The sequence below is a fragment of the Mobula hypostoma genome, chromosome 28, assembly GCF_963921235.1.
Source record: "Mobula hypostoma chromosome 28, sMobHyp1.1, whole genome shotgun sequence".
Classification (NCBI taxonomy): Eukaryota; Metazoa; Chordata; class Chondrichthyes; order Myliobatiformes; family Myliobatidae; genus Mobula; species Mobula hypostoma.
In genome coordinates, this window is record NC_086124.1 from 19,733,635 (window position 1) to 19,759,627 (window position 25,993).

At 42.5% G+C, this 25,993-nt stretch overlaps 1 protein-coding gene across 1 annotated transcript; it reads right to left on the reverse strand.

Annotated features, from left to right (window-relative positions):
- Positions 1–24,640: 24,640 nt before the first annotated feature.
- LOC134338743 (probable G-protein coupled receptor 139) lies at positions 24,641–25,438 on the reverse strand. The gene has a single exon (XM_063034785.1). It carries the CDS (start codon positions 25,436–25,438, stop codon positions 24,641–24,643), a length of 798 nt encoding a protein of 265 aa, XP_062890855.1.
- Positions 25,439–25,993: the final 555 nt, after the last annotated feature.

The following is a 25,993-nucleotide window of genomic DNA, read 5'->3' on the forward strand; positions in this document are numbered from 1 at the left end:
TTTAAATGTTGAAATTATTGAGAGCAGAATCTGAGAGAAGCAAAATCTCCAAAACCCGCATCTAACACTTCCGTTGGCAGCTCGTTCAATACTGTAATTACCCTCCAAGTGAAGAAATCCCCACTCAGGCTCCCCTTGAACATTTCACATTTCAGCCTTAACCTATGACTTCTAGTTCCCATCTTATCCAATCTCAGTAGCTTGCCTAAGTCTTCTGTCCTGGGCATCTTTCAATTTGTCCCCGGGTGTCGCCCATCTTCATTGGAGCTGCTGCTGGTGTTTCTGTATCACGAGATTTTTACGAGATGGATTGCTAGCCCCAGGTTCAACCCTCCTCCTTTCTCATCCGGGCGAAGTTCATAATTTTATACACTTCTATCAAATCATAAGACCATAAGACAAAAGAGCAGAAGTCGGCCATTCGGCCCATCGAGTCTGCTCCGCTATTTTATCATGAGCTGATCCATTCTCCCATTTAGTCCTACTCCCCCGCCTTCTCACCATAACCTTTGATGCTCTGGCTACTCAGATACCTATCAATCTCTGACTTAAATACACCCAGTGACTTGGCCTCCACTGCTGCCCGTGGTAACAAATTCCATAGATTCACCACCATCTGTCTAAAAAAAAAATTCTTCGCATTTCTGTTCTGAATGGGCGCCCTTCAATCCTTAAGTCATGCCCTCTTCTACTAGACTCCTCCATCATGGGAAACAACTTTGCCACATCCACTCTGTCCATGCCTTTCAACATTTTAAATGTTTCTATGAGGTCTCCCCTCATTCTTCTAAACTCCAAGGAATACAATCCAAGAGTGGACAAACGTTCCTCATATGTTAACTGTCTCATTCCCAGAATCATTCTAGTGAATCTTCTCAGTACCCTCTCCAACGTCAGCACATCCTTTCTTAAATAAGGAGACCAAAACTGCCCACAGTACTCCAAGTGAGGTCTCACCAGCGCCTTATAGAGCCTCAACATCACATCCCTGCTCCTATACTGTATTCCTCTAGAAATGAATCTCCCCTCATTCTCTTACGTTCCAGGGAATAAAGTACAAACCTATTCAACCTTTCCCTATAACGCAGTTCCTTAGGTCCCAGCAACATCCTTGTAAATTTACTTTATTCTCGTTCAATCTTGTTGATATTTTTCCTGTAGGTAGGTGACCAGAGTGGTACACAATGCACTAAGAGTGCATAAACATTTCCACTGAAGGCAGAAGTATTTATTGATTTAAGTAGGACAACAGTCCTAATGAATGAAATACCGGTGTTATGATTGTTATACTGATAAAATGATATTTCAATTCACTGGATTAACACGTGGATGTGACCAAGCGAAGTAGGTACCGATAAGTTGGTTATTACCTTGGTAGATTCATGCTCAGGAATATAAATAGTATGGGAATATGTGTGTACCTACTCTGCGGCAACTGGAGCCATTTAAAGGGAATGGCAAGGCGACGTTAAGTAAATTGATCAGGACAGATCGGATTTTGCATGGAAGTACTGCATAGAAGTAAATGTTGGCTTATGTACATTCACTGAGAAAACATCTGGCATAAAAAAAAGCCATAGTATGATCGATAAATGGTCATGTTTTTGCAGAATTGAGTGCCAGTAAATAGAGGGAGGGGCCACGTATCACAAGTATGTCTGTGATGTGTGAAAAACGGATCGCCTACACAATAGCGTATCATTGACTCGTATTTTGTGCTCATGGTCCTGTAGCTTCACGACCTGGTTTCTTCCTAGAATTACTTAGCAGTAGAAATTTTCCAAACTTTTTTTTTTGTCTCAAGTCACGTTCAGCAGCTCTTCATTCATACATATTCCCTGCAACAGCTTACGACCTATAGGAAATATGGTGGAATCGCTGACAGGTCTTTCATTATACTGTACTTATATTACTGTCATTTCAATATATTTATGGTTGTACGAAACCAATAGGAAGACTTTCAAAGCACTAAGGGCACTCATGTTTTCTCTGTAATGAACGAACCCACAATGTGGTGTGAGCTGTTTCACGGTACTCAGCACATTAGTATCCTCAGAAGTCGGTTCGCTGCATTACCGAACACATTGGAAGGGCTTCCTTTTATTTCCCGAGCCCAGCAGACTTCATGCTCCATTTTCCATTGTCAAATGGTTTAATATCCTTGAAGCTTCACTGAATGCTTTGCTGAGCCTACAAACTGCCGAGTATAATATTGTTCATTTCCGTTTGTTCTGTTATTGAGAAACCGTTGGGCATTTAGGTTCAGACGGGACGATCCGATTAAAAAGGAATGCGATTGAAATATTTGTTCTAATTCTCTCTCAATGGATGAATATTTCCACAATTTTCTCATCTATTCTTCGTTTGAAGCTACGTACTTTCAATACAAATAGATAATTGACGACACTGTGCGTTTGAAATGTTTTGAGATAAGTTTCACAAACAGACAACGTGAACTGCTGGTTCCTCAAGAGTAAAGGAAATCTGATATTCTTTAAAAAACATTGACTAGTTTGGAAAATGAATGAGGATGAAAGTTCAAAGAATATTTATTATCGTATTACGTATATGTCATCACGTACAACCCTGAGATTCATTTTCTCGTGGGCATTCTCAATATGTCTAATAACTGTAAGAGAATGAATAAAATACCACAGCAACAGGGCGGACAAGCAGTGTGCAAAAGATTAAAAAAACTGTGCAAATATAACAACAACAACAAAAATAGTAATCATCATCATCATCATCATCATCATCATCATCATCATCACCACAATAATAGAGTTGGAAGCCTCATCCCAGAAACAGAAGGATTGCCTGTCGTAATACAGGACCAGGTGGTGAACACAAAAAATTATCAAAGGCCTACAAATTCAAGATGATAAATATAGAAAATGCCGAGGGGAAAAAATAGAGACAATTCAACACATTAGAAGATCCTGCAGCAGTTTAACACAATCTGATTACTTACACTAACACAATCGAGTGGCAAACATCATTCATTAAAAAAAACTTGCTTTAAAATACAAACTCATAAAAGAAATCACACCTTATGATAAATACAAGCCTGACCCACTTTTAGATTCAGAAAACCAGAAATTATATTATGACGGATTAGATACTACAGATTGGGTAATACATAATAACGGTCAAGATATAATAATACAGGATAAACAAGAAAGAACAACTTACTTAATAGATATAGCCATTCGAAACACTTATATAAATAATTAAGTGTAAAACACGAGTAATATGCTGAATTAGAAGAAAAAAAAGTAAGTACTTTGTAACATGAACAAGGCATACATTGTCCCGGTGGTCATATCTACAACTAGTATCATCCCAAAGGCACTGCACAATAGCATTAAACAATTAGGGCTAATATCTATGTAAATCTTCAGAAAGCCACAATACTAAACAATATTAAGAGTCTGATAGCTCCTGAAATTGAGAAATGAGCATATTTGGCAATGCCCGTACCTGAGGTTCTGTAAGCTTGAGCTGAGAAAAAATAATACTACTACCACTACTACCATTACTACTACTTCTACTACTACAACTACTACAACTACTGCTACTAATACCAATAAACTCAAGATAATAAATGTCGAAAATGCTGAGAAAAGCCAGAAAAAAATCTAACAAATTGCAGGATCCTGTAGCAGTTTAACACAATCTGATTACATACTCAGGCACAATCAAGTGGCAAACATCATTCATTAAAAGATTGCTTTAAGATAGAAACTCATAAATGAAAACACAGCTTACTATAAATATAAGTCTCATCCAGTTTTAGCGTCAGATTACCAGAAATTATATTATGACCGTTCAGTTATTACAGATAGGACAATCCATAATAACCGTCTGGCTTCAATAATACAGGATAAACAAGCAAGAACAACGTATTTAACAGATATGCTATTCCAAACTCACATATCTTACAGAACTCAACATGTGAAAACGCTAGAGATATGCTGAATTAAAAGAGGAAATTGAAAGACTTTGGAACAAGAACAAGGCACACTTTCTCCCGATAGTATTGTCTACAACTCATTTCATCCGAAAGGCATTAAACAGGTAAGGCTAGACAGCAATGTCTGTGTAAATCTTCAGAAAGGCGCAATACTAAACACCGCGACAATAGTGCGAAAGTTCCTAACAATTGACAAATAAACGTGCTTGGCGATGCCCCAACCTGAGATATTGCGAGCTTGCGCCGAGAAAAAAAAAACATCTAAGCTAAAACATGACTGTAGGTATGAAAAACAATACCCTTATGCTTTAGATGGAACCGAGTGATATGGGCAGGGCATGCCTGGAGCGAGCGCTAGGAATGACAGCAAGCAAACCGCTAGTGGTGCACGCTGAATAGGCAGGAAGACATGGGGAAACCAGAAACAAGGTACTGCCAGCGTTCAAAGTCGCTCATCAACACCACAGACTTCGGCTGATGTAAATGCTTTTCAGGGGAGTGCTCCACTTTCAACTGAGACCACTCAAGCACTTAAGAGAAGAAACACACATTTATAATGCGTGTCTACCACCGAGCAACGGAACTTGAGATTGATTTGACAAGATACATGGACAAACTTCATGAATTTTTTTTTAGCAGAACATCTCTCCATGCAGGTAAATGCACAGCGAATAGCAGATCAACGTAGTGATAATTAAAGTAACTCAATCCCTATAGACATGTTGCACCATTTAAAACACGAAATTGCACAAGATCTAGAAAGAAACCAACCTAAAGACCATGATCATACCGTGCAATAAAATAATGAAAATGCAACCCACCGAAGCGCTGATGAAAATACAATTATTTCAACTGCTTCGCAATCGGATCTGAACAACATCAACACAGTTAAGGAGCCCCTGCAGAGTGACGAAAACGAAGCTGAGTTTACACTCAAAATTAACCCTATTCCTAACCCTAACCCCAACCCTAATATTTAACACCTCACTAACAGAATATATCGGCATTGACCTAACAATAAGATCCCACAATCCAAACCAAAATCTGTCAAAAATGTTCAAAGATTGTTAATACTCTCAGCAATATTATGCTACCACAGCATTTATGGAAAGCTGAAACATTTGAAGAACTACACACAATAACAGCATTAACAACAGCGCAGTGCAATGGCTCCAAAATAGAGTCACTTATTGATAGAAACCCAAAAGTGAACAATGAAATAAGGCACAGAAATGGCAGTCGACGTTATAAAACAAAATTAAAAGCAGAAATAGCTCGCCTAATGGAGTATAAAAAAGGACAACCCGATTTGGAAAGTTCAGAGAAAAGCGAAGGAAATGCTAAGGAAATGTAAGGTCCACACTAGACACGATTAGCCTAACAAAAGCATGGTAGAGTTTATAGACACCCTAAAACAAAAGCTTTGTGCACACGAAGCCAGACCAAATAGATACATAAAATGCACCAGACGAGAAAAACAGAATTACCAGTTCAGAAAAAATGAAAAAGGTTATGTAGGACATTGAAATTAAATTCGTTGCACCGAAATTTCACCAATCACAGCGCAAAAATACCAACAATACAGAGATAATGAACTTTTTGGTCTAATATCTGGTCAAACAGTGTGACGTACGATCAAGAAGAAAGTTGGATTCGGGATGAAAAAAACGCACCCACACTATAGAAGAAATGCAGATACCCGAAGTTACGATTGATACGCTGAAAGAGGTTATAACATATACCCACAGCTGTAGAAGTACTAGAAGTGATAATAGTCATTATTATTGGTATGGTTACCTGCCTTCATCCGTACTTATTAATGCATATCAATAATTTTCATAGAAATCCTAAAAGAGTGCTTGAATTTTTGGCAGAAGGTAAATCATATCTTTTACCTAAAGGGGAAATCACAAAAGATCCATCAAAATATCATCATATCACTTGTTTAGAAAATATACATAAAATTGTAACATTATGCATCGCACAACTAATTAGCACTCATTTAAATAATCAAAACATACTTACAGGAGAGCAGAAAGGATGCTGTAAGGGCATGAAAGGACGTAAATAACAACTGGTGATAGATTCTGCAAATGTAACTCGTCCAGCGAAAATGCAGAAATCTTTCATTTTACTATATTGACTACCAAAAGATATTTGTCTCTGTCCGACAATTATAAGTTCTTCATATATATATATATATATATATATATATATATATAAACAACACGCAATGGCTGTGAAATTCCTGCAACATCTGATGAAACGTTCGCGTACTGTAATCACCCTTTCGATTTACTACCATAAGGGAACAACCAACCTTATCTAAATAAAGCGATGCAATTTCCAAGGTGACTTTCTAAATCCACTGTGGTCCTGTTTAACTTTAAACCCGCTCTCTAATTCACTGAATCGGACGAAAATTGGGTATCAAATTAGAAAAAACGAAATCATCTATACCATAACGCACCTCTTATACATCATCTTATACATGGATGATTTGAAATTATGTGCTCCTTCATCAGCTAAGCTAAGGCAATTAATTCAAATATTGTGTGACCCTCAGGCTCGGCCAGCTTGTGTTCATCTAGGGGAAAATAGCCTCTGGCCCCGCCAAACTGAGAAATCACGTTTGTGTGGTTGCTATGTAATGTACCGCCCAGTTACAAACCCGCCCAGCAAAATATCAAACGGTACACTATATGGAATTAAATGATTGATCTTTATGAATCTTAATTTGAATATAGGGCTAGTAATAAAAATTAAAAAAAGAACCGATTTTAAGGAAAAGTCAGAAGTGCACGTTGGAGCTCACGAATTCGCCATTGTTACACCATCGATTTCCTCCGAGCGTCGACGACCTTTGGACCCTCGATCCCAGTACACTCCGTTCAGTAGTCTACCAGCTCTCCCCAGACGAATCTTCCCTCTTCATCTCTCCTTGTCAAAAGACCTCTAAAAGTCTCCTTCCAGATTCACAAGACAGAGCATTTTTTTCAGCTGGGTAGACTGGAGCATTGCGTGGTTAAGTGACTTGCTCAAGGACACACACGCTGCCCTGGCCGAGACTCGAACTCACGACTTGAGATAATTCGCCAACTCTTCCTGCAAAACACAATGCCCAACCCAGGTGCAAAAGGCTGTGACAGAGCTCCCTAAAGCGGTAGAGATCACATACTGTTCCCCTGGCGCTACATAGGCAAACCTATACGGTGGCTCCTAATTCTCTGAGACCCCCGTACCTTCTCACCTAAATCTTCAGGCTCAGAAGCCACTGGGGATACTTCTGGTCTACCTGGCGAGTCCTCCCCCGACCTATCACTCGTGCCCACCTGCAATTCAGAGCCCTCTATCCCGTGTCCAAGCCCCGCCTCCTCTCCTTCAGGGCCCCGCTGTAACCCAGGCTGCTCACAGATAGCAACCCCACCCTCCCGCACTTCACCTGACTCAGCGGGAGAAGGGCCAGGAGTCTCTTCCTCAGTCAATGGGGAATAGCGAAAGGCAGCATATACCTCACGTCTAGATCCTCATCCTCAGAATCAGTATCCCTCTCATGGGCGGGGGCCGGCCCAGCCGCTCCTGCTGTGGGTCCTGCAGTCGCCCGCGTTTTCGCAGAGTCTTCTTACTAGGTGTAGGCTCCAACTCGAGCTCTAGGTCTACCTGCACCTCTTGTCCCAGGGGTAGCAGGTGGTTCCGATGGAGAATCTTCACAGGCGCATTCCCATCCTCTGGTTTCACTGGGAAAACTGGTAGGTTTGACATTTGTCTTTCCACCACAAAGGGTGTGGCCGCCCAGCGGTTAGCTAACTTGTGCTTTCCAGGTAGCCTCAAATTCCTTATGAGGACTCTGTCTCCCGTCAGGAGTTGGGAGAACCTTACTTTTTGATCGTACCTCCTCTTATTTCCTCGATTCTCCTTGGCAGCCGCGCAGGCAGTGTCTTCCGCCGTATGCAGCGAATGCACGACTTGCAGTATTCTTCGACCTCTGATTTTATCCGGGGCCAGTAAAACCGGTCTCTGAGCAATCTATAGATCTTGTCCACCCCCAAATGTCCAGAATCATCATGAAATGACTTCAACGCAATCCTCCGATACTTTTCGGGCAAAACCAGCTGGTAACGTCGAGGTCCGTCCGTGGGTGACGTGAGCCGGTATAAGATCTGGTTCTTCAACTCCAACCAAGGCCATTCTTTCAGTAGTGGAGGCACTGAAGCATGTTTCGTCTTTTCCGCCTGGGCCATGTCTCCTTTTCGACCGCTGACCAAATAGTGCCAATGCCCGGATCATCTCGCTGAGCAGCTGCCACTTCCCCAGAAATCAATTCCGGCAGCTGATTTGTCTTCAGAGCAGTCAGGGGATACAGTAAACTTGGGGGATGGCGTCATCAGAAGCCCCCAATTGATCCACCGCTCGATCTTGCCTCTCCTTTTCCTCTGCCTTCACCGTGATGGCAAACTGACACATGGCCTTCACCCCCGGGGCAGGAACGCTCTCCTACTCCTCGTCCTTGGCCAGTCCCTCATGCACCCGTCTGGACAAAGCATCCGCATCAAAGTTCCTACTTCCCGGCCGGTACTTCAGGTGGAAATCATAGGCGGACAACGCCGCCAACCACCGATGGCCGGTGGCATCCATTTTTGCCGAGGTCAGGATATAAGTTAGGGGATTGTTGTCCGTCCTCACCTCAAACTTAGCCCCGTAGAGGTAGTCAGTTAGCTTATCTACCACCACCCATTTCAACGACAGGAATTCCAGCTTGTGCGTGGGATAGTTTTTCTCCGATGGCTACAGACTCCGGCTGACAAACGCCACCGGCTTCAACCCGGTGCCCTGATCCTGATACAGGACGCCCCCTAAACCCTCTTGGCTGGCATCTGTGTGCAGTAGATACAGCAATCGGGGGTCCGCAAAAGCCAGCACCGGCGCCTGGGTCAGCAGCATTTTCAGCGACTGAAAGGCCTTCTTACATTTTACATCCCACCTCGGTCCAAAGGGTTCCGACGGGCTAAGATACTCTCCACCTTCCTGTCCTTTTTTCCACTCGGGGGTAGGCATTATTCCAGAGAATATTCTTAGCTTCCTACCTGTACCTTGGGCCACTTAGTCGCCAGGGGGGTAAAGGCTAATACCAACTCAGAACTCTCACTCTTTACTGGGGGACGAGGACTAATTAAATTTTACAAATCCGACCATTCTTTGCCCTCACTCCTCAGAAACGATAGAACCCTCTCTCTGAAATATCCACCCCCGACTACGGGCAAATCAGCTTGTGGCCCAGCCCGCTCGGCTACCTTCTCCTTCTCCCTGACAGTATGGATAGGCCATGGCCCCGCCTGTCCTGGGGCTTCGATAGACGCTGGCAGTCCCACCGCCGTTACGGCACGCTAGTCTGAACTAAAACAAGGTCTGATCTCTCCATTTTATCAAACCTTCGCGCTACAATTTCAACTTTACCAACAGCTTCAGCCTTGCTCAAAAATCGAATTAGCAATTCTTCCGGGGTACGAATATCCACCCCAGTCAACACGCACGCATTAGTTAACACTAACACCACGGAGGCGCATCACCGCTCCACCCCAGTAGCATCCGTACCAGCATAGAATTAAACAGGGCAATCCCACAGCATCCAACGGAATCAATCCCGGACAAGCCCCCACAATTGCGACCCTTAGGTTCGGCCAGCTCGTGTTCGTCTATGGGAAAACAGCCTTTGGCCCTTCCAAACTAAGAAATCCCGTTTGTGTGGATGCTGTGTAATATACTGCCCAGTTAAAAACCCTCACCGTAAAATATCAGACAGTACACCATATGCAATTAAATGATTGAACTTTATGAATCTCAATCTAAATATAGGGTTAGTAATGAAAATTTTTAAAGAGGGCCCATTTTAAGGAAAAGTCAAAAATGCACGTTGGAGCTCACTAATTCGCCATTCTTTTACCATCGATCTCCTCCGAGCGTCGGACCCTCAGATCCCAGTCCACTCCGTCCGGTAGTCTACCACCTCTCTACACACGTGCCTTCCCTCTTCATCTCTCCTCGACAAAAGACCGCGAGAAGTCTCCTTCCCGATCCACAAGACAGAGCAACAATCTCTCGATTGGCTAAGATGCATACCACAGTCCTGTTATCCCCAGTCATAACCCAAACATTGCTACTACAGAGAAACCATTACCATAGCAGTGAACATTACACAGAAGGCATTACTTTAGTAGTGAATCCTTACAGCGTGTTACAATTGTAACTATGTTCGAAAGATATTAGCTCTATTGTACCTTTATGTTCATGTATTCTATTAACTCCATTGCATCATTCTTTATATTTAATGTTCTACATTTATCCAGTCCAAATTTCAAGTTTGTAAGTCTACTATTAAACATAAAAAGGTGCAATAGAGTTAACAGAATACAAGACAGCGCAGCAGGATACAATACAACGGATGGATAAATACGAAACATCTATGTATCTGGGTTATTAACAAGGAAAGAAAATATATCATAGCGTAATAAAGGAAAAACTTTTGACAGAATTTCCTTCAAGGCTTAAGAAAATCTACCAAGAGAGCGCAACATTAAAAATATAATAAAGGCAATAAACACTTTTACGATACCTATATTTATATATTCTTTTAGAATAATATCTTGATCCTAAACCAATCTGGAAAATGTACAAAGAAAAATAAGAAGCGAAATGACAAATTTTTGAAAACGTTACACTTGTACGTGCTTAGGTTAACACTACCTTGGACAGAAGGGGAAGAGGAATAGCAGGGATTAAAATTCGACACAACATTCAAATAAAACTTCTAAGGATATACTTTCACCAAAAAAAAAAAAAAAAAAACAGGAATCAGCTCTCCACACAAGCAATTCCGGTCAGATGTATACCCCATGAAACTTAAATGAGACCACAACCTAGAAAATGAAGACACTATCACTATTGAAGAAAACGTAACCAATGGAAGAGTATGACCCTCCATGTAAAACATTCCCACGATCTGAGTAGACTAGATGCCGACAAGGAAGCTTCGAACGTATAGCTCAGAGGGGATCTCTTCCCAAAAACAGAAGGCTTCCTTGTAGCAGTACAGGACCAGATGGTTAACATAAACATTATCAAAAATACATAGTATAAGACTAACAAATTCAAGATGATGAATGCAGAAAAGGCCGAGAAAAAACAGACACCAACCGACACGTTACAGGATCATATATCAGTTTAATACAATCAGATTACCTACACAGGAACAACCATTGATCAAAAAGTGACACATATCATTCATCAAAAGTTTGCTTTAAAATGGAAACACATAAATGAAATTGCACGTTACTATAAATACAAGTGTGATCCAGTTTTAAAGTCAGAATATCAAAAATTATATTATGACCGATCAGCTGTTACAGATAAGACAAACCATAAATAACCTCCGGATATCATAATACAGGATAAACAAGCAAGAACAACTTAATATATATAACCACTCCGAACACACATAACATTCAGAAATCAATTTGAAAAACGCCAGAAATAATGCTGAATTAAAGAGGAAATTGAAAGACTTTGGATCATGAACAAGATATACATTGTCCCGATAGTAATATCTACAACTGGTGTCATCCCAAAGGCACTACACAATGAAATTAAATAATTGGCGCATACAGAAGAACAGAAGTGATTCTGGAAGGCTATGAAAGGATATATAGAACAATTGGTAATAGATTCCGTAATTCTAAACCAAACCCAGGGGAAAAACCGAAATACTTCACGTTATTATATTGACTAACAAAAGGCATTTTATCCTATCTCACAGAGATGCTTAATAGAAACTCTTAATATATATAAACTACACCCAGTACTTACAGCATCTGATGTAGCATTGGCATACTACAATTAGATATTGTCGATATGGATTGAGAGGAAAACGAAATTATTTCCTTGTCATTGTGAATACTTCTCACCCATGAACCTGATGACAGTTTAAAGAAAATTAGCTGTGGTAATAAGGGAGCAATCTATAGGCGATGTAGTAGTATACGTGGGAGAATTTGTTTTACTTAGAGGCCTTATTTGGACATGAAAGTTAATAGCAGAATACGCAGGGTTGCCCCCGTGCCGTTCCGCGACGCTCCGAAGCGCTTCTTGTATGGGCTGCACCTGCACACCTTCCACTTCCTTGCCTTCGTCTGCCGACTGGGCACGCCTTGGCGGTCGGTGTTATCATCTTACAGCGGAGAAGGTGCCCATTGGAAGTCTCCTTACATAGGGGTGCTTCCCCTGTACGTTGGGGACCTGGGGTGGAAGGTGTTGCATCGGAAAGTCTCGTAGAACAGATTCCTGAGCAGGTTCACTGACACCCCGTACAGCTGTCCATTCTGCGGTCGGGAGGAGTCAGTATAGCATGCGTACACGGAACACAAGAGGCTGCAGCCGCTCTTTGAGTTTCTGAGAGTGCGGCTGCTGAGGTTCGGGCTGCACTTTAGTCCCGCACTCCTCATCTACGGGCACCCAGTTCGGAAGGGGGCGGAGCGTGAGGAGGATCTCCTGGTGGGCTTGGTCCTGGGCCTGGCCAAGATGGCCATTCACAGGTCTAGGCGGCGGAAGGTGGAGGGCGCTGCCCGGGCCGACTGCCTACCCGTTTTACGAGGGTACATGTGGCTGGCTGTCCTTGGAGAGGGAGTACGCGGTCGCGGTGGGCACATTGGCATATTTCAGTGAGCGGTTGTACCCCCGCGGTATCGACTGTTTTATAGACGGTAGTAATTATATAGTAATTTGAGTAGAGCTACTGTCTTGTAAATATTGATTGCTTTGTGTATATGTGTTGTAAATAAACTTTTACAGTTCTGATAAAAATATAGCGGAAATCGCAGTGGAACTAGAAAGCATGAAAAACTATAAGCACGATGCAGACAAATTTATGACGATGGAAGGTGAAAGAGAGTACCCCAACGATTAACACTGCAACTAACTGAACAGGTCTTTCAGCAGATAGACTTTTCACTGAATGTCATTTGTGTTATTAAAAACAATGTCCTTTTACGTCTCATTACACGCCACTCAAACATGAATTTAGGTATATCATTGTCTTTCCGGATAAGTAAATTCACTCGCATCTTGCTTTCTTAAAATTTCGTTAATCTCGGAAACCTCCAACACTAAAATCACATGAGAGGGAAGAAGGCGACATAAATATTTTAATTTAAATGCTCATCCTTCATCGTGCAGCACAATGTGATGCGCCTATTGTAATGATGCTCTTTATTTGGAGGAGATGGCCCATGTTCTAAGCAATACTGATTTCATTATTTTGTCTGTTCTATCGAATCAAACCTGGAGTTAGATAAAACTTGTAAGGTGTTCTCGAGACATGCTGGACGAACATTTGTTCTGATATCCCAGAGTAACATAATGCATTCAGCATTAAAATAAAAAAAAAACACAAGTTTATTTTTAGCGTTCAGTGAGTTGTGGCTGATGTAAGTCAGAGGACGTCTGTGCTAATTAACGCTCTCCTTTATAAGGGCTTCTTAATAGTACTTCAAGCACACGGGCGCCACATTGAACAACTGATTGCTGCTTCTCACCTAAAATGCGATATCCAGCAATTTACTACACAGCAAACATTTACTATCCTGCACTCGCAACGGTCGGTATTCTCGGTAAGACGTTGGGTCTGGTTAGCGTTTGAATGGTCTCATCTTCCTTACAAGTGTAAGATTTACTGTTCTTTGATCTGCCTGTTCTCCGTTTCACTCCTCAATTATATCAGTGCAGCTTGAGGTATGTGTTGCTGTCTTTTGACGGTACTCTAATGTCCGAGGAGTGGTTGGTATGCATTTCTTGCGAACGAAATAGCAATTATAGAAACGGAGTTTTCCTGCAGCGACAAGTCGATTCACTATTACTTCCGCAGTATTTGCAAACTGATTCCCAGGGCTTTCCGGAGCCAAGGATATTTCAGACGTGACAAAAGTAATTCCGTCTTGCACACAAGAACACATTACTGCAAGCGAATGGTCGCCAGGGTCCAGGTTCCCGACTAGGCTGGCGTTGCGATTCCAGCTGAACTCAACACTGACGCAGACCAGTCAAGGCGGCGTTTACATCAATAGGACTCATTCCTGGCTTATCCGATCTTTTGATCATATTCAACTGTGAACCGCTCTGCAAACGGAACAAGAATCCTTTGAAACCGGTTCAACTATACTTGAATAGAGTGATGGACACACACATCAACGTGGGCAAACAGCCAATACGTATTGCTATTCAGTTTTACTGGTCAAAGACGCTGTCGGATATTAATTGTAAGTTTATCTGAAATATAAAACGAAATATTCTGGAAACGCACAGCAGATTAGACAGCAACTTCAGAATGAGAAGTGGTGTAAATGTATGAAGCCGGCAACTCTTCATTAGAAATGGACAGAGAAGAAAACGTTTCAATTGACGCGTGGGTAGGGAGTTATATTCAGAACAGATGGTCTAAATCGATGAGGCGGGGATCAAAGATATTAATGTACAACTTGGAGGCTGACTTAATAGGATCTTTTTTTTTAGAGAGGACAACAGCATTGGGCTTCGGTTATCAAATGTTGGAAATAACTCGGAGTATAAGAACACAGGCACATGTATGTCTGGATTTGTGAAACGCAGCGCTGCGGCACGTGCTCGACAGATTGGGCTGTGTCTACTGGGAGGGGACGACTGAGCGAATATCACGGATGGATCACTAGCTCGTCTTGTTGCAAAAGAATAAATCGAGGGCGTCTTCTAAGCGCCAAATGAAGAAACGTTTCGAGGAGAACTCGCGACGAGCAACCTCCGCTTTCCCTTACATCCCGCTTAACAACGCATTCCAATTCCCAATCTGATGCGAAAGGAAGGTTCAGGGTGAGAAGTCACATCACATGAAAACCCAGAGCTACAAAGCGGCCAACAGAAGCTCCAAAGACCTCACCACTCGGAGAGGAAGAATTTCCCCTAGAAGGTGAGTTACACCTGGGGCAACTTGAAAGACTGGCCCAGGACAGAGGACTCTGGTGACCTGCTGTCGGCAGCATATGCCGCAGTAAGGATGATTGTTACAAGAATTCCAATTGCATAGAAGTTGTTATTGCGATCAAGACATTTCAGTCCGCACTGAGAATCTTGAGCTGATTGATTCACCATTTTGAAGTTAACTGTCTCATTGCTGTTACTTTTCCGGCGATCGTAATGTTGTCCCATGCAAATCGTGGGCTCCTCAAATGTGTAACTCGCTATCTAATAGGAATGTGAGTTGCCAGTTTCCTGGTGGTTGCAATTGTTATTACTGTGAAACAGTTTAATCTTATGTACGTGTACATGGAGATTCAAAGTGGTCCCCTGTGTGCAGCGCACTCAAAACGTTTAGGAGGATTATGGGCGTGAAATTAACTTTCACATTCTTTTTCCCGTTCCAGTGAATTTAACGGCGATTGTGATCTTGTCCCGTGGGAAATGTGGGCTCTCGCAATGTATTACTCGCTACTTAGTGGGGATGGCAGCAGCCGATTTCATGGTGGTTGTCATTGCTATTATTGTGGAGCAGATCAATCTTCTCTAGTTGTACGCCAATTTCTTGCTCATAACTCCCGTGTGCGCTCTGACGCTTGTTTTTAAAGTGGCAAGCTCCGTTTGGCTAACGCAAACAACAGGAATTCTGCAGATGCTGGAAATTCAAGCAACATACATCAAAGTTGCTGGTGAACGCAGCAGGCCAAGCAGCATCTATAGGAAGAGGTGCAGTCGACGTTTCAGGCCGAGACCCTTCGTCAGGACTAACTGAAGGAAGAGTGAGTAAGGGATTTGAAAGTTGGAGGGGGAGGGGGAGATCCAAAATGATAGGAGAAGACAGGAGGGGGAGAGATGGAGCCAAGAGCTGGACAGGTGATAGGCAAAAGGGGATACGAGAGGATCATGGGACAGGAGGTCCGGGAAGAAAGACAAGGGGTGGGGGGGACCCAGAGGATGGGCAAGAGGTATATTCAGAGGGACAGAGGGAGAAAAAGGAGAGTGAGAGAAAGAATGTGTGCATAAAAATGAGTAACAGATGGGGTACGAGGGGGAGGTGGGGCCTTAGCGGAAGTTAGAGAAGTCGATGTTCATGCCATCAGGTTGGAGGCTACCCAGACGGAATATAAGGTGTTGTTCCTCCAACCTGAGTGTGGCTTCATCTCCACAGTAGAGGAGATTGTTCCTCCAACCTGAGTGTGGCTTCATCGGCACAGTAGAGGAGGCCGTGGACAGACATGTCAGAATGGGAATGGGATGTGGAATTAAAATGTGTGGCCACTGGGAGATCCTAAAGCAGGATCTCCCAGTGGCCACTCATTTTGATTCCACATCCCATTCCCATTCTGACATGTCTGTCCACGGCCTCCTCTACTGTGGAGATGAAGCCACACTCAGGTTGGAGGAACAACACCTTATATTCCGTCTGGGTAGCCTCCAACCTGATGGCATGAACATCGACTTCTCTAACTTCCGCTAAGGCCCCACCTCCCCCTCGTACCCCATCTGTTACTCATTTTTATGCACACATTCTTTCTCTCACTCTCCTTTTTCTCCCTCTGTCCCTCTGAATATACCTCTTGCCCATCCTCTGGGTCAACCCCCCTCCTTGTCTTTCTTCCCGGACCTCCTGTCCCATGATCCTCTCGTATCCCCTTTTGCCAATCACCTGTCCAGCTCTTGGCTCTATCCCTCCCCCTCCTGTCTTGTCCTATCATTTTGGATCTCCCCTCCCCCTCCAACTTTCAAATCCCTTACTCACTCTTCCTTCAGTTAGTCCTGACGAAGGGTCTCGGCCTGAAACGTCGACTGCGCCTCTTCCTATAGATGCTGCTTGGCCTGCTGCGTTCACCAGCAACTTTGATGTATGTTGTCCGTTTGGCTAACAGTTGCTTTTACCTTCAATCGCCACATCGCCATTTGCTGTCAAAATCTACGCGAAAAATATTGCACGAAGAGAACGGCGACAAAAGTCATAGTGATAGTAGGCGTTTTGAGCTGTTTAAGGTGCACTCCGTTTTACTTTCAAATGGAACCTTATGTTAACATTAATAATATTCCTTGGCGTTGCGTCCCGGTACTCGAATACTTTACCTCACCTATGTGGAAAGGACATGAGCTGTTTGACAGCATAATAACACCGCTAATACCAATTTGTTTTATTCTTTTGTTGAATGGCTTAACAATCAAACACATCATTGCAGCAAATAAAGTCCGCAATCGACTGCGTAGCAAAAGTGAGAATCAAAGTGATCCAGAAGCAGACAGCCGCAGGAAATCCATGATTTTGTTGTTCGCCCTATCAGTCAATTTCATATTATTATGGTTACCCTACATCATTCACTCTATGATCTGGCAAACGGTGAACATTTCTTACAATGACAAGTATTTGAATACATTATGCAACAGTGCGGATTCATGTTGCAGTTTCTCAGTACATGCACTAACACGTGCATTTACACAATGACACAGAAGAAATTCAGGGAAGAGCTGAAAAATGGACTGAAGTATCTGTTAACATTAAATGGATATCTCTGCAAATGGCAATAAATGGGATGTCATGTAGTAGTTACACATAGACGTCGTTGGTGAGGCCTATTTTGGAGTATTGTGTGCAGTGTTGGTCTCCTACCTACAGGAAACATGTAAACAAGATTGAAACCATAGAACCATAGAATCATAGAAACTACAGCGCAGAAACAGGCCTTTTGGCCCTTCTTGGCTGTGCCGAACCATTTTCTGCCTAGTCCCACTGACATGCACACGGACTATATCCCTCCATACACCTCCCATCCATATATCTGTCCAATTTATTCTTAAATGTTAAAAAAGAACCTGCATATACCACCTCGTCTGGCAGCTCATTCCATACTCCCACCACTCTCTGTGTGAAGAAGCCCCACCTAATGTTCCCTTTAAACTTTTCCCCCTTCACCCTTAACCCATGTCCTCTGTTTTTTTTTTCTCCCCTTGCCTCAGTGGAAAAAGCCTGCTTGCATTCACTGTATCTATACCCATCATAATTTTATATACCTCTATCAAATCTCCCCTCATTCTTCTACACTCCAGGGAATAAAGTCCTAACCTATTGAACCTTTCTCTGTAACTGAGTTTCTCAAGTCCTGGCAACATCCTTGTAAACCTTCTCTGCAATCTTTCAACCTTATTTATATCCTTCCTGTAATTTGGTGACCAAAACTGAACACAATACTCCAGATTCGGCCTCACCAATGCCTTGTACAACCTCATCATAACATTCCAGCTCTTATAATCAATACTTCGATTAATAAAGGCCAATGTACCAAAAGCTCTCTTTACGACCCTATCTACCTGTGACGCCACTTTTAGGGAATTTTGCATCTGTATTCCCAGATCCCTCTGTTCCACTGCACTCCTCAGTGCCTTACCATTAACCCTGTATGTTCTACCTTGGTTTGTCCTTCCAACGTGCAACACCTCACACTTGACTGCATTAACCTCCATCTGCCATTTTTCAGCCCATTTTTCCAGCTGGTCCAAGTCCCTCTGCAGGCTCTGAAAACTTTCCTCGCTGTCTACTACACCTCCAATCTTTGTATCATCAGCAAATTTGCTGATCCAATTTACCACATTATCATCCAGATCTTTGATATGGATGACAAATAACAATGGACCCAGCACTGATCCCTGTGGCACACCACTAGTCACAGACCTCCACTCGGAGAAGAAATTCTCTACTACCACTCTTTGGCTTCTTCTATTGAGACAATGTCTGATCCAATTTACCACCTTTCCATGTATACCTAGCGACTGAATTTTCCTAACTAACCTCCCATGCGAGACCTTGTCAAAGGCCTTACTGAAGTCCATGTAGACAATATCCACTGCCCTCCCTTCATCCACTTTCCTGGGAACCTCCTCGAAAAACTCCAATAGATTGGTCAAACATGACCTGCCACGCACAAAGCCATGTTGACTCTCCCTAATAAACCCCTGTCTATCCAAATGTTTGTAGATTCTGTCTCTTAGTACTCCTTCCAATAACTTACCTACTACCGACGTTAAATTTACCGGCCTATAATTTCCCGGATTACTTTTCGATCCTTTTTTAAACAACGGAACAACATGAGCCACTCTCCAATCCTCCGGCACCTCACCTGTGGACAGCGACATTTTAAATATTTCTGTCAGGGCCCCTGAAATTTCAACACCAGTCTCCTTGAAGGTCCGAGGGAACACCCTGTCAGGTCCCGGGGATTTATCCACTTTAATTTTCCTCAAGACAGCAAGCACCTCCTCCTTTTCGATCTGTACAGTTTCCATGATCTCACTACTTGTTTCCCTTAATTCCATAGCCTTCATGCCAGTTTCCTTAGTAAATACAGACGCAAAAAACCTATTTAAGATCTCCCCCATTTCCTTTGGTTCCGCACATAGGCGACCATTCGGATCTTCAAGAGGACCAATTTTATCCCTTACAATCCTTTTGCTCTTAATATACCTGTAAAAGCTCTTTGCATTCTTCTTCACTTTGACTGCCAATGCAACCTCATGTCCTCTTTTAGCACTCCTGATTTCTTTCTTAAGTATTTTCTTGCACTTCTTATACTCCTCAAGCACCTTATTTACTTCCTGCTTCCTATCCATGTCATACAACTCCTTCTCCTTCTTTATCAGAGTTGCAATATCCCTTGAGAACCAAGATTCCTTATACCTATTCACTTTGCCTTTAATCCTGACAGGAACATACAAATTCTGCATTCTGCAATTGTCCACCTCAATTGGATGTAGACTTCTCCAGCAATGATTAAAACAGTGCAGAAGAAAATTACAAGGATGTTGCCGGGTCCGGAAGACCTGAGTTATAAAGAAAGATTGAATGTTAAGATGCAAAAGATTACGAGGAAATTTTATAGAAATATACAAAATAATGAAGGGCATAGATACGTTAAGTGCAAGCAAGCTTTCCCATTGAGGTTGGGTGGGACTATAACAAGAGGTAATGGGTTAAGGGGGAAAGGTAAGATGTTTAATGGGAACATGAGGGGGAACATTCACTCAGAGGGTCGTGACAGTGCAGAATGAGCTGGTAGCGCAATTGGTGCATGTGAGGTCGATTTCAACGTTCAAAACAAGTTTGGATAGGTACATGGATAGTAGGGATATGGAGGGCTATGGCTCCTTTGCAGGTCGATGAGAATAAGCGGTTTAAAATGTTTCGGCATGGACTGGATGTGCTGTCTCTGTGCTGTCCTTCTCTATGACTCTAAGGCTGCATATATTTCCTTTTGAATCCAGGCTGAACGGCTTCCGAGAAACAGGTTGAACTAAAGTTTGTGTTGCATGGCCCCAGAAAGGACATGCGTACTGTTACCATTGAACTGTTTCCACAACCTATGGACTTAATTTCAATGACGTCATCTCTTGTTCTCGGTATATTGCTCACTTAATTATTATTACAGAGTTTTTTCTCAGCTTAAGCTGACAAATGGGTGAACACGCTCATTTCTAAGTTGTGAGGAACTCTAGTGATGGTTAGTATTGTGGCTCTTTGAAGATTTACATAAATATCGCTGTGTAGTCCTAATTATTTAAGGTTTTTGGGATGATATCAGTTGAATACATTATGATGTTCCAAAGTCATTCAATCTCCTTCTTAAATTCGGCATATTTCTGCTGTTTTTCACTCTGTAATTTCTCTCGGTTAAGTGTGTTTGGAACGTCTATATCTATTATGTAAGTTGTTCTTACTTGTTTACCCTGTATTATAAGAATCGGACGGTTATTCTGGATTATCCTATCTGTAATTACGGATAATAACTGTAATATAATCTCTAGGAAGAGATACAATCGACGTTTCGGGCCGAGACCCTTCGTTAGGACTAACTGAAAGAACAACGAGTCAGAGATTTGAAAGTGGGAGGGGGAAGGGGAGATCCGAAATGATAGGAGAAGACAGGAGGGGGAGGGATGGAGCCAAGAGCTGGACAGGTGATTGGCAAAAGGGGATATGAGAGGGTCATTGGACAGGAGGCCTAGGGAGAAATAAAAGGGGGAGGGGGGAAAGCCCAGAGGATGGGCAAGGGGTATAGTGAGAGGGACAGAGGGAGAAAAAGGAGAGACAGAAAAATGATGTGTGTATATAAATAAATAACTGATGGGGTACGAGCGGGGGGGGGGGGGCATTAGCAGAAGTTTGAGAAGTCAATGTTCATGGCATCAGGTTGGAGGCTACCCAGACGGAATATAAGGTCCACGATGACCAGAGATACCATCCTTTAAACTCAATTAACAGATGAGTCGTTGATGTCTTGGTGAATCATTGGCGCGTCTCGGTACTTCTCAGATATAACGAGAGTGCGTGCCTGGTGTTTGGTGGGTTCCAGAGTCCAAACACCATCTTCGCGAAGTAACAATTTTTTCTGATACTCTGTAGTTACAGGTCAGTTTGTAATTGGAAAAGGTTTCCTTGTACCCACGCCCCTGACCATTTGATATGTGCGTCAAAATAGCGAGAAGTGCGACGCTATTACAGCTCTGGGCGTCGGAGTTTGAAACTGGGCATCTGTAACAAATCTGTACGTTCTGCCTTTGGGAATGCATGGGTTTTCTCCGGGTGCTCCTGTTTCCTCCTAAATACACGTTAGTAGGTTCATTGGTTACTGTTTATTATCCCGTTATTAGGCTTGGTTTCACATAGGGGGTCGCGGAACCGCGCGGCTTAGAGGGCAAGAGGAGCCTGTTCCACGCTGGAAATAAAATAAAACGGTGACATTCACAATATCAATGGTGGGAGAAACAATTATATGCTATTGAAGACTGAGTAATATGCTGATCTTGGTATTGAGTTTTGACTCACTAATGTTTCCTGGGACTCCTTTAGTAGGGAAGACACCGGGAGACCAAACATTTTAAGTTGAATCGACGAAAGCGATTTTTATTCCATAATACCCATATCGGACTTAATTAAATTAGTTAGGCACATGATTGAACTGTCGGGGAGAGTACAGGGCACACAATGACTCTAACATTGAAACTTGGAGTGGAGGTCCCTATATTGCAGGAATGCCAGCTTCAATTTCACAAGCCGGGATCTGGCAGAGGGTGGCTGGTAGAAACTGTATGAAGATCGGTCTAAATGGCGATAGTCAAAAGGTGAAGAGACAAGGAAATGATCCGATCAAGAAAGGGTTATGATTAGAAAAAGGTTCACGAACCAGCTCCCCCTTAGAGTCCCAATACGGTTGTTACTTTCCACTATTTCATGTTTTTGTTTATTATTTGAGCCTACTTATCACTCACGTTTGCCGAAAATATTTCCTTCATCCATTCCTGCTTGAATGTATTCAAATGGTGCACACGATATTTAAATGCACAGCGTATATCGGGTGTTACGCCTGGCATAACATAACACATTATATTTTCCACCGCCCCCTCGTCTCACTCGCACAATCTCCCCTACAAACAATGGGTACAGTTCAAATTGACAGGTAAGTGTTTGGACACAAAAAAAAACATGAAAAGGATGATGAGAGATCTGCAATAGAGGCCCTAATGCCATGGAGGAACGATGATGGAATTACATAGGGAAGAAGCCTTCATATTCGGATGAAGTACATTACCTCCGATGACCGGTGTGTCAACATCTTCGGCTTCTACTTTGAAGCAGACACATACTACATAGCTCATGTAGAATATTCTTGCTGTATCAGGGTGTAGTTAGTCCTTTGGGCGTATGCGTCTCTGGTTCAATCCCCTGCGTCACCAAGCTGTCGAAAATATATGATGCTTATCTACTCAACACATTTAAGGAATTTCTTTCATAAAACAGGTGATAAAAATACTAACAATAATTGCAAACCTCGCATTCTAATTTTTGCTACAGGCAACAACAAATAGAAGCCTCTTCAATGAAGCTTGACACCTCTCGGCCACGAACACATTCTGGAGGTATACTCATCAATAGGAAAACACTTAAAGGAAGAAACCGCACGGTCTCACAACCACACGGGTGCTATAAAGCCCTGGAGCGATAAATTCAGGCGTATACTCTTTATCATAAACTCGAGAAAATCTGCATCTGAAGACGGTTGGTACTGTCTGAGGTGAAGTGAGGGGCCGGGTATTCCATAGATGCTGCATTGCCTGCTAGTTCCTCCATGAGTGTGTTAGTTTCTATCATGGTGCTTGCCATGATAGGTCTCGACGTTCTTTCTGTACGTCTCGAAGGTTTTTTTTCCCTGTGGACTAAGTAAAATATGTGGATCAAATATTCCATATCGATTACAAAGATCTGGCAGCCTTTCACATCAGACTACAATTCTATTGCAGTATACTTCAATTCCATGCGGATTGTACACTTTATTGCACACAACCGGTAGAAGTAATGATACATAATGATAACAGAAACAATAATAACAATAACAACAAGCACAACATGCAGAAATCAATAAGTGAAAATAGTAGAAATGTGCTGAATGAAAAGAGGAAACTGAATGACTATGGAATGTGAACAAAGTATTCATTGTCCCAACAGTAATATTTACAACTTGTATCACCCCAAATTCGATGTACAATAGCATTAAACAATGGGTGTACACAACAATATTTAAGTAAATTCCCAGAAATCCATACTACTGAACATCTCTAGAATGGCACTTAGCAATCGAGAATCCAGCCTACTTGCCAATGACGGCACCTTGGTTTTTACCAGCTTGAGCTTGAAAGAAAAATGCAACACCAACAAGAACTTAGGTATACAGAACCTTATAAACAAGTGAAGTTCAAGGTGCTTTACAACGGGGTGAAATGGTAATACGAAAATAAAGACAAGCAACATTAGTTAAAAGCAAGGTTAAATAAATAGGCCATGAGCTGGTGTTTAACATTTTAAACCGAGTTTGCATCCTTTGAGATTTTAGTTATTGAGTTATTTAGTTATTTAGTTATTTAGTTATTGAGTTCCAAAGTTCAGAAAGGTACCTCAGAAAGCCTGATTTGCCAATTATCTTCTTCAAATTTAAGAGCTGAGGATAGAAGATCTGGGTGACAAGCAAAATTTTGCATGGATTTCCTACCTTACAATAAGCAACAAAAGAGATGCACGTGATAATTTAAGAGACACCGTTCTAGCTGATATTCAGGATGGTGGGAAAGCATGACCGTAGATTACACAAGAGCAAAGCAAAGAGTAGAGGAGAGCTTCACATTTCCGGACACCAAAGGCGTCAGTCAAACCGAAGTGCAATGGCTGAATTTCAACTGGTGAACTTATATCTCTGACAGGTACGTATATGTGAGCCGTTGAGTATTCACTATTCCTAAGCAGTTGTGTTGGGAGATGCTGCAATGAGAACGGCAGCTTTATTTTTCACTTAGTATATCCCTGTCGGCCTCAACAATGTATTAACCATATGCTAATCCAAAATATTCCTGCCTATTGTCTTAGTTGTATGCTACATTGCAATCGAACGCAGTGAAATTAACACTCATGATATCCGAGTCAATAATCGTGCAGTGAAGATAGTAATTTAATCACGGTTGCTTGATCTGCTGAATGAGTTTCCTAGATTATCACTAATCGCACGTAAAGTAAAATTCAGAAATAACAGGATAAAAAAGTATTCCAACTAAGTGTTATGAAGATTTGATTCATGCTTAAATACAGAACCGCCCAGTTAATGTAAAAAGATATCTCATTCCATTCTTCAACTCTTCCCTGAACTTCCTCTGTGTCAGTCCGTAGATACACGTATTGGTGCAGGTACAGAGCATCTGCAAGATAAACCCAAACTGTTGGAGAACATATGTCGGTGTGCTGAAATACCTGTCTGCGTAGGAATAGTTTACCATTTGCCAGTTCATGGAGTGTACGACATAGGGCAACCACAATAGTATGAAATTGGCTGACAGGGCGAACAACAGAATGATTGACTTTCGCCGGTTCTCCACCTCAGAATCCTTCTGATTCTCACTGCTGCTCCGAAGTCCCTGGCGGACTCTGTTTGTCGCTAAAATCTGTCTAACGGTTAAAGCATTAAACAGCAGAATTAAACCGAACGGTAATAACGGTGTTGTAATGCTGTCAAATAACTCGTATGCCCTCCACGCGGCTGACGTGAGATATTCAGCCGTGGAGACGCAGCGCCGTGGATCCACTGTAAAGTAAAATGGAACACACTTGACACAGCCCGCTGCGGCCACTGTTAGTATCACGACAGACGCTGTTTTCTCTGTGGAATATCGGTTTTGCAAACTTTGACAGCAGATGGCGACGTAGCGATCGAAAGTGAAAGCGACCGTGAACCAAATGGAAAACTCTGTGCTTGCGAGCCGCAGGACGAGCGCCACAGTGCAAACCGGAGTTATGAGCAAGAAATCAGCAAACAGGTATATATAATTAATCTGCTCCAAAACAACGGCAAGGGCAAGGACCATCAAATCTGCGGCCGCCATGGCCACCAGGTAGCGAGTGATGCATTTGGAGAGACCACACTTTCCCCGGCATAGGATCACGATCGCCGTTAAATTAACTGAAATGAATAACAAAATAGAGATTTACTTCCCTACTTATCCAAGTTGGTTCGGATTCTTGTTGAACAATAATGCCGTGGAACATGTCTCTGCATGCATTGGACCACCAGGCACTAATTCGTCTGCACTTACGGCACAGGATGCGGCCGGCGATCAGACCGACAAACTACAATCGACAGAGTACTGCGATGCTAGTACCCCGACATGAAGTCAAGCAAGCAGGGGAAAGCTTGAGGATGGCGTTTTGTTATGAGTAAGTCCAGAGCGCCTTTTGGACGCTTTTGCAAATTAGTGAACGAGAATAGAGTTATTAATTTAGATCACTTTCTAGAGATCTGTTCTTACTTCGACAGGAAAGAGTTTTTTTTATGCCGATCAGCGTCAAAAAGCCAAATTGATTCCACTGTGATTCAATGTTACAAAACAATAAAAATGAAAACTTCCCGGGGGGGGGGGGGGCGAGGAGGGGTGGGAATG

Bases quoted from the DNA above. Each gene is read 5' to 3' on its own strand.
- LOC134338743 (XM_063034785.1), bottom strand. From the start codon at position 25,438: ATGGCGGCCGCAGATTTGATGGTCCTTGCCCTTGCCGTTGTTTTGGAG.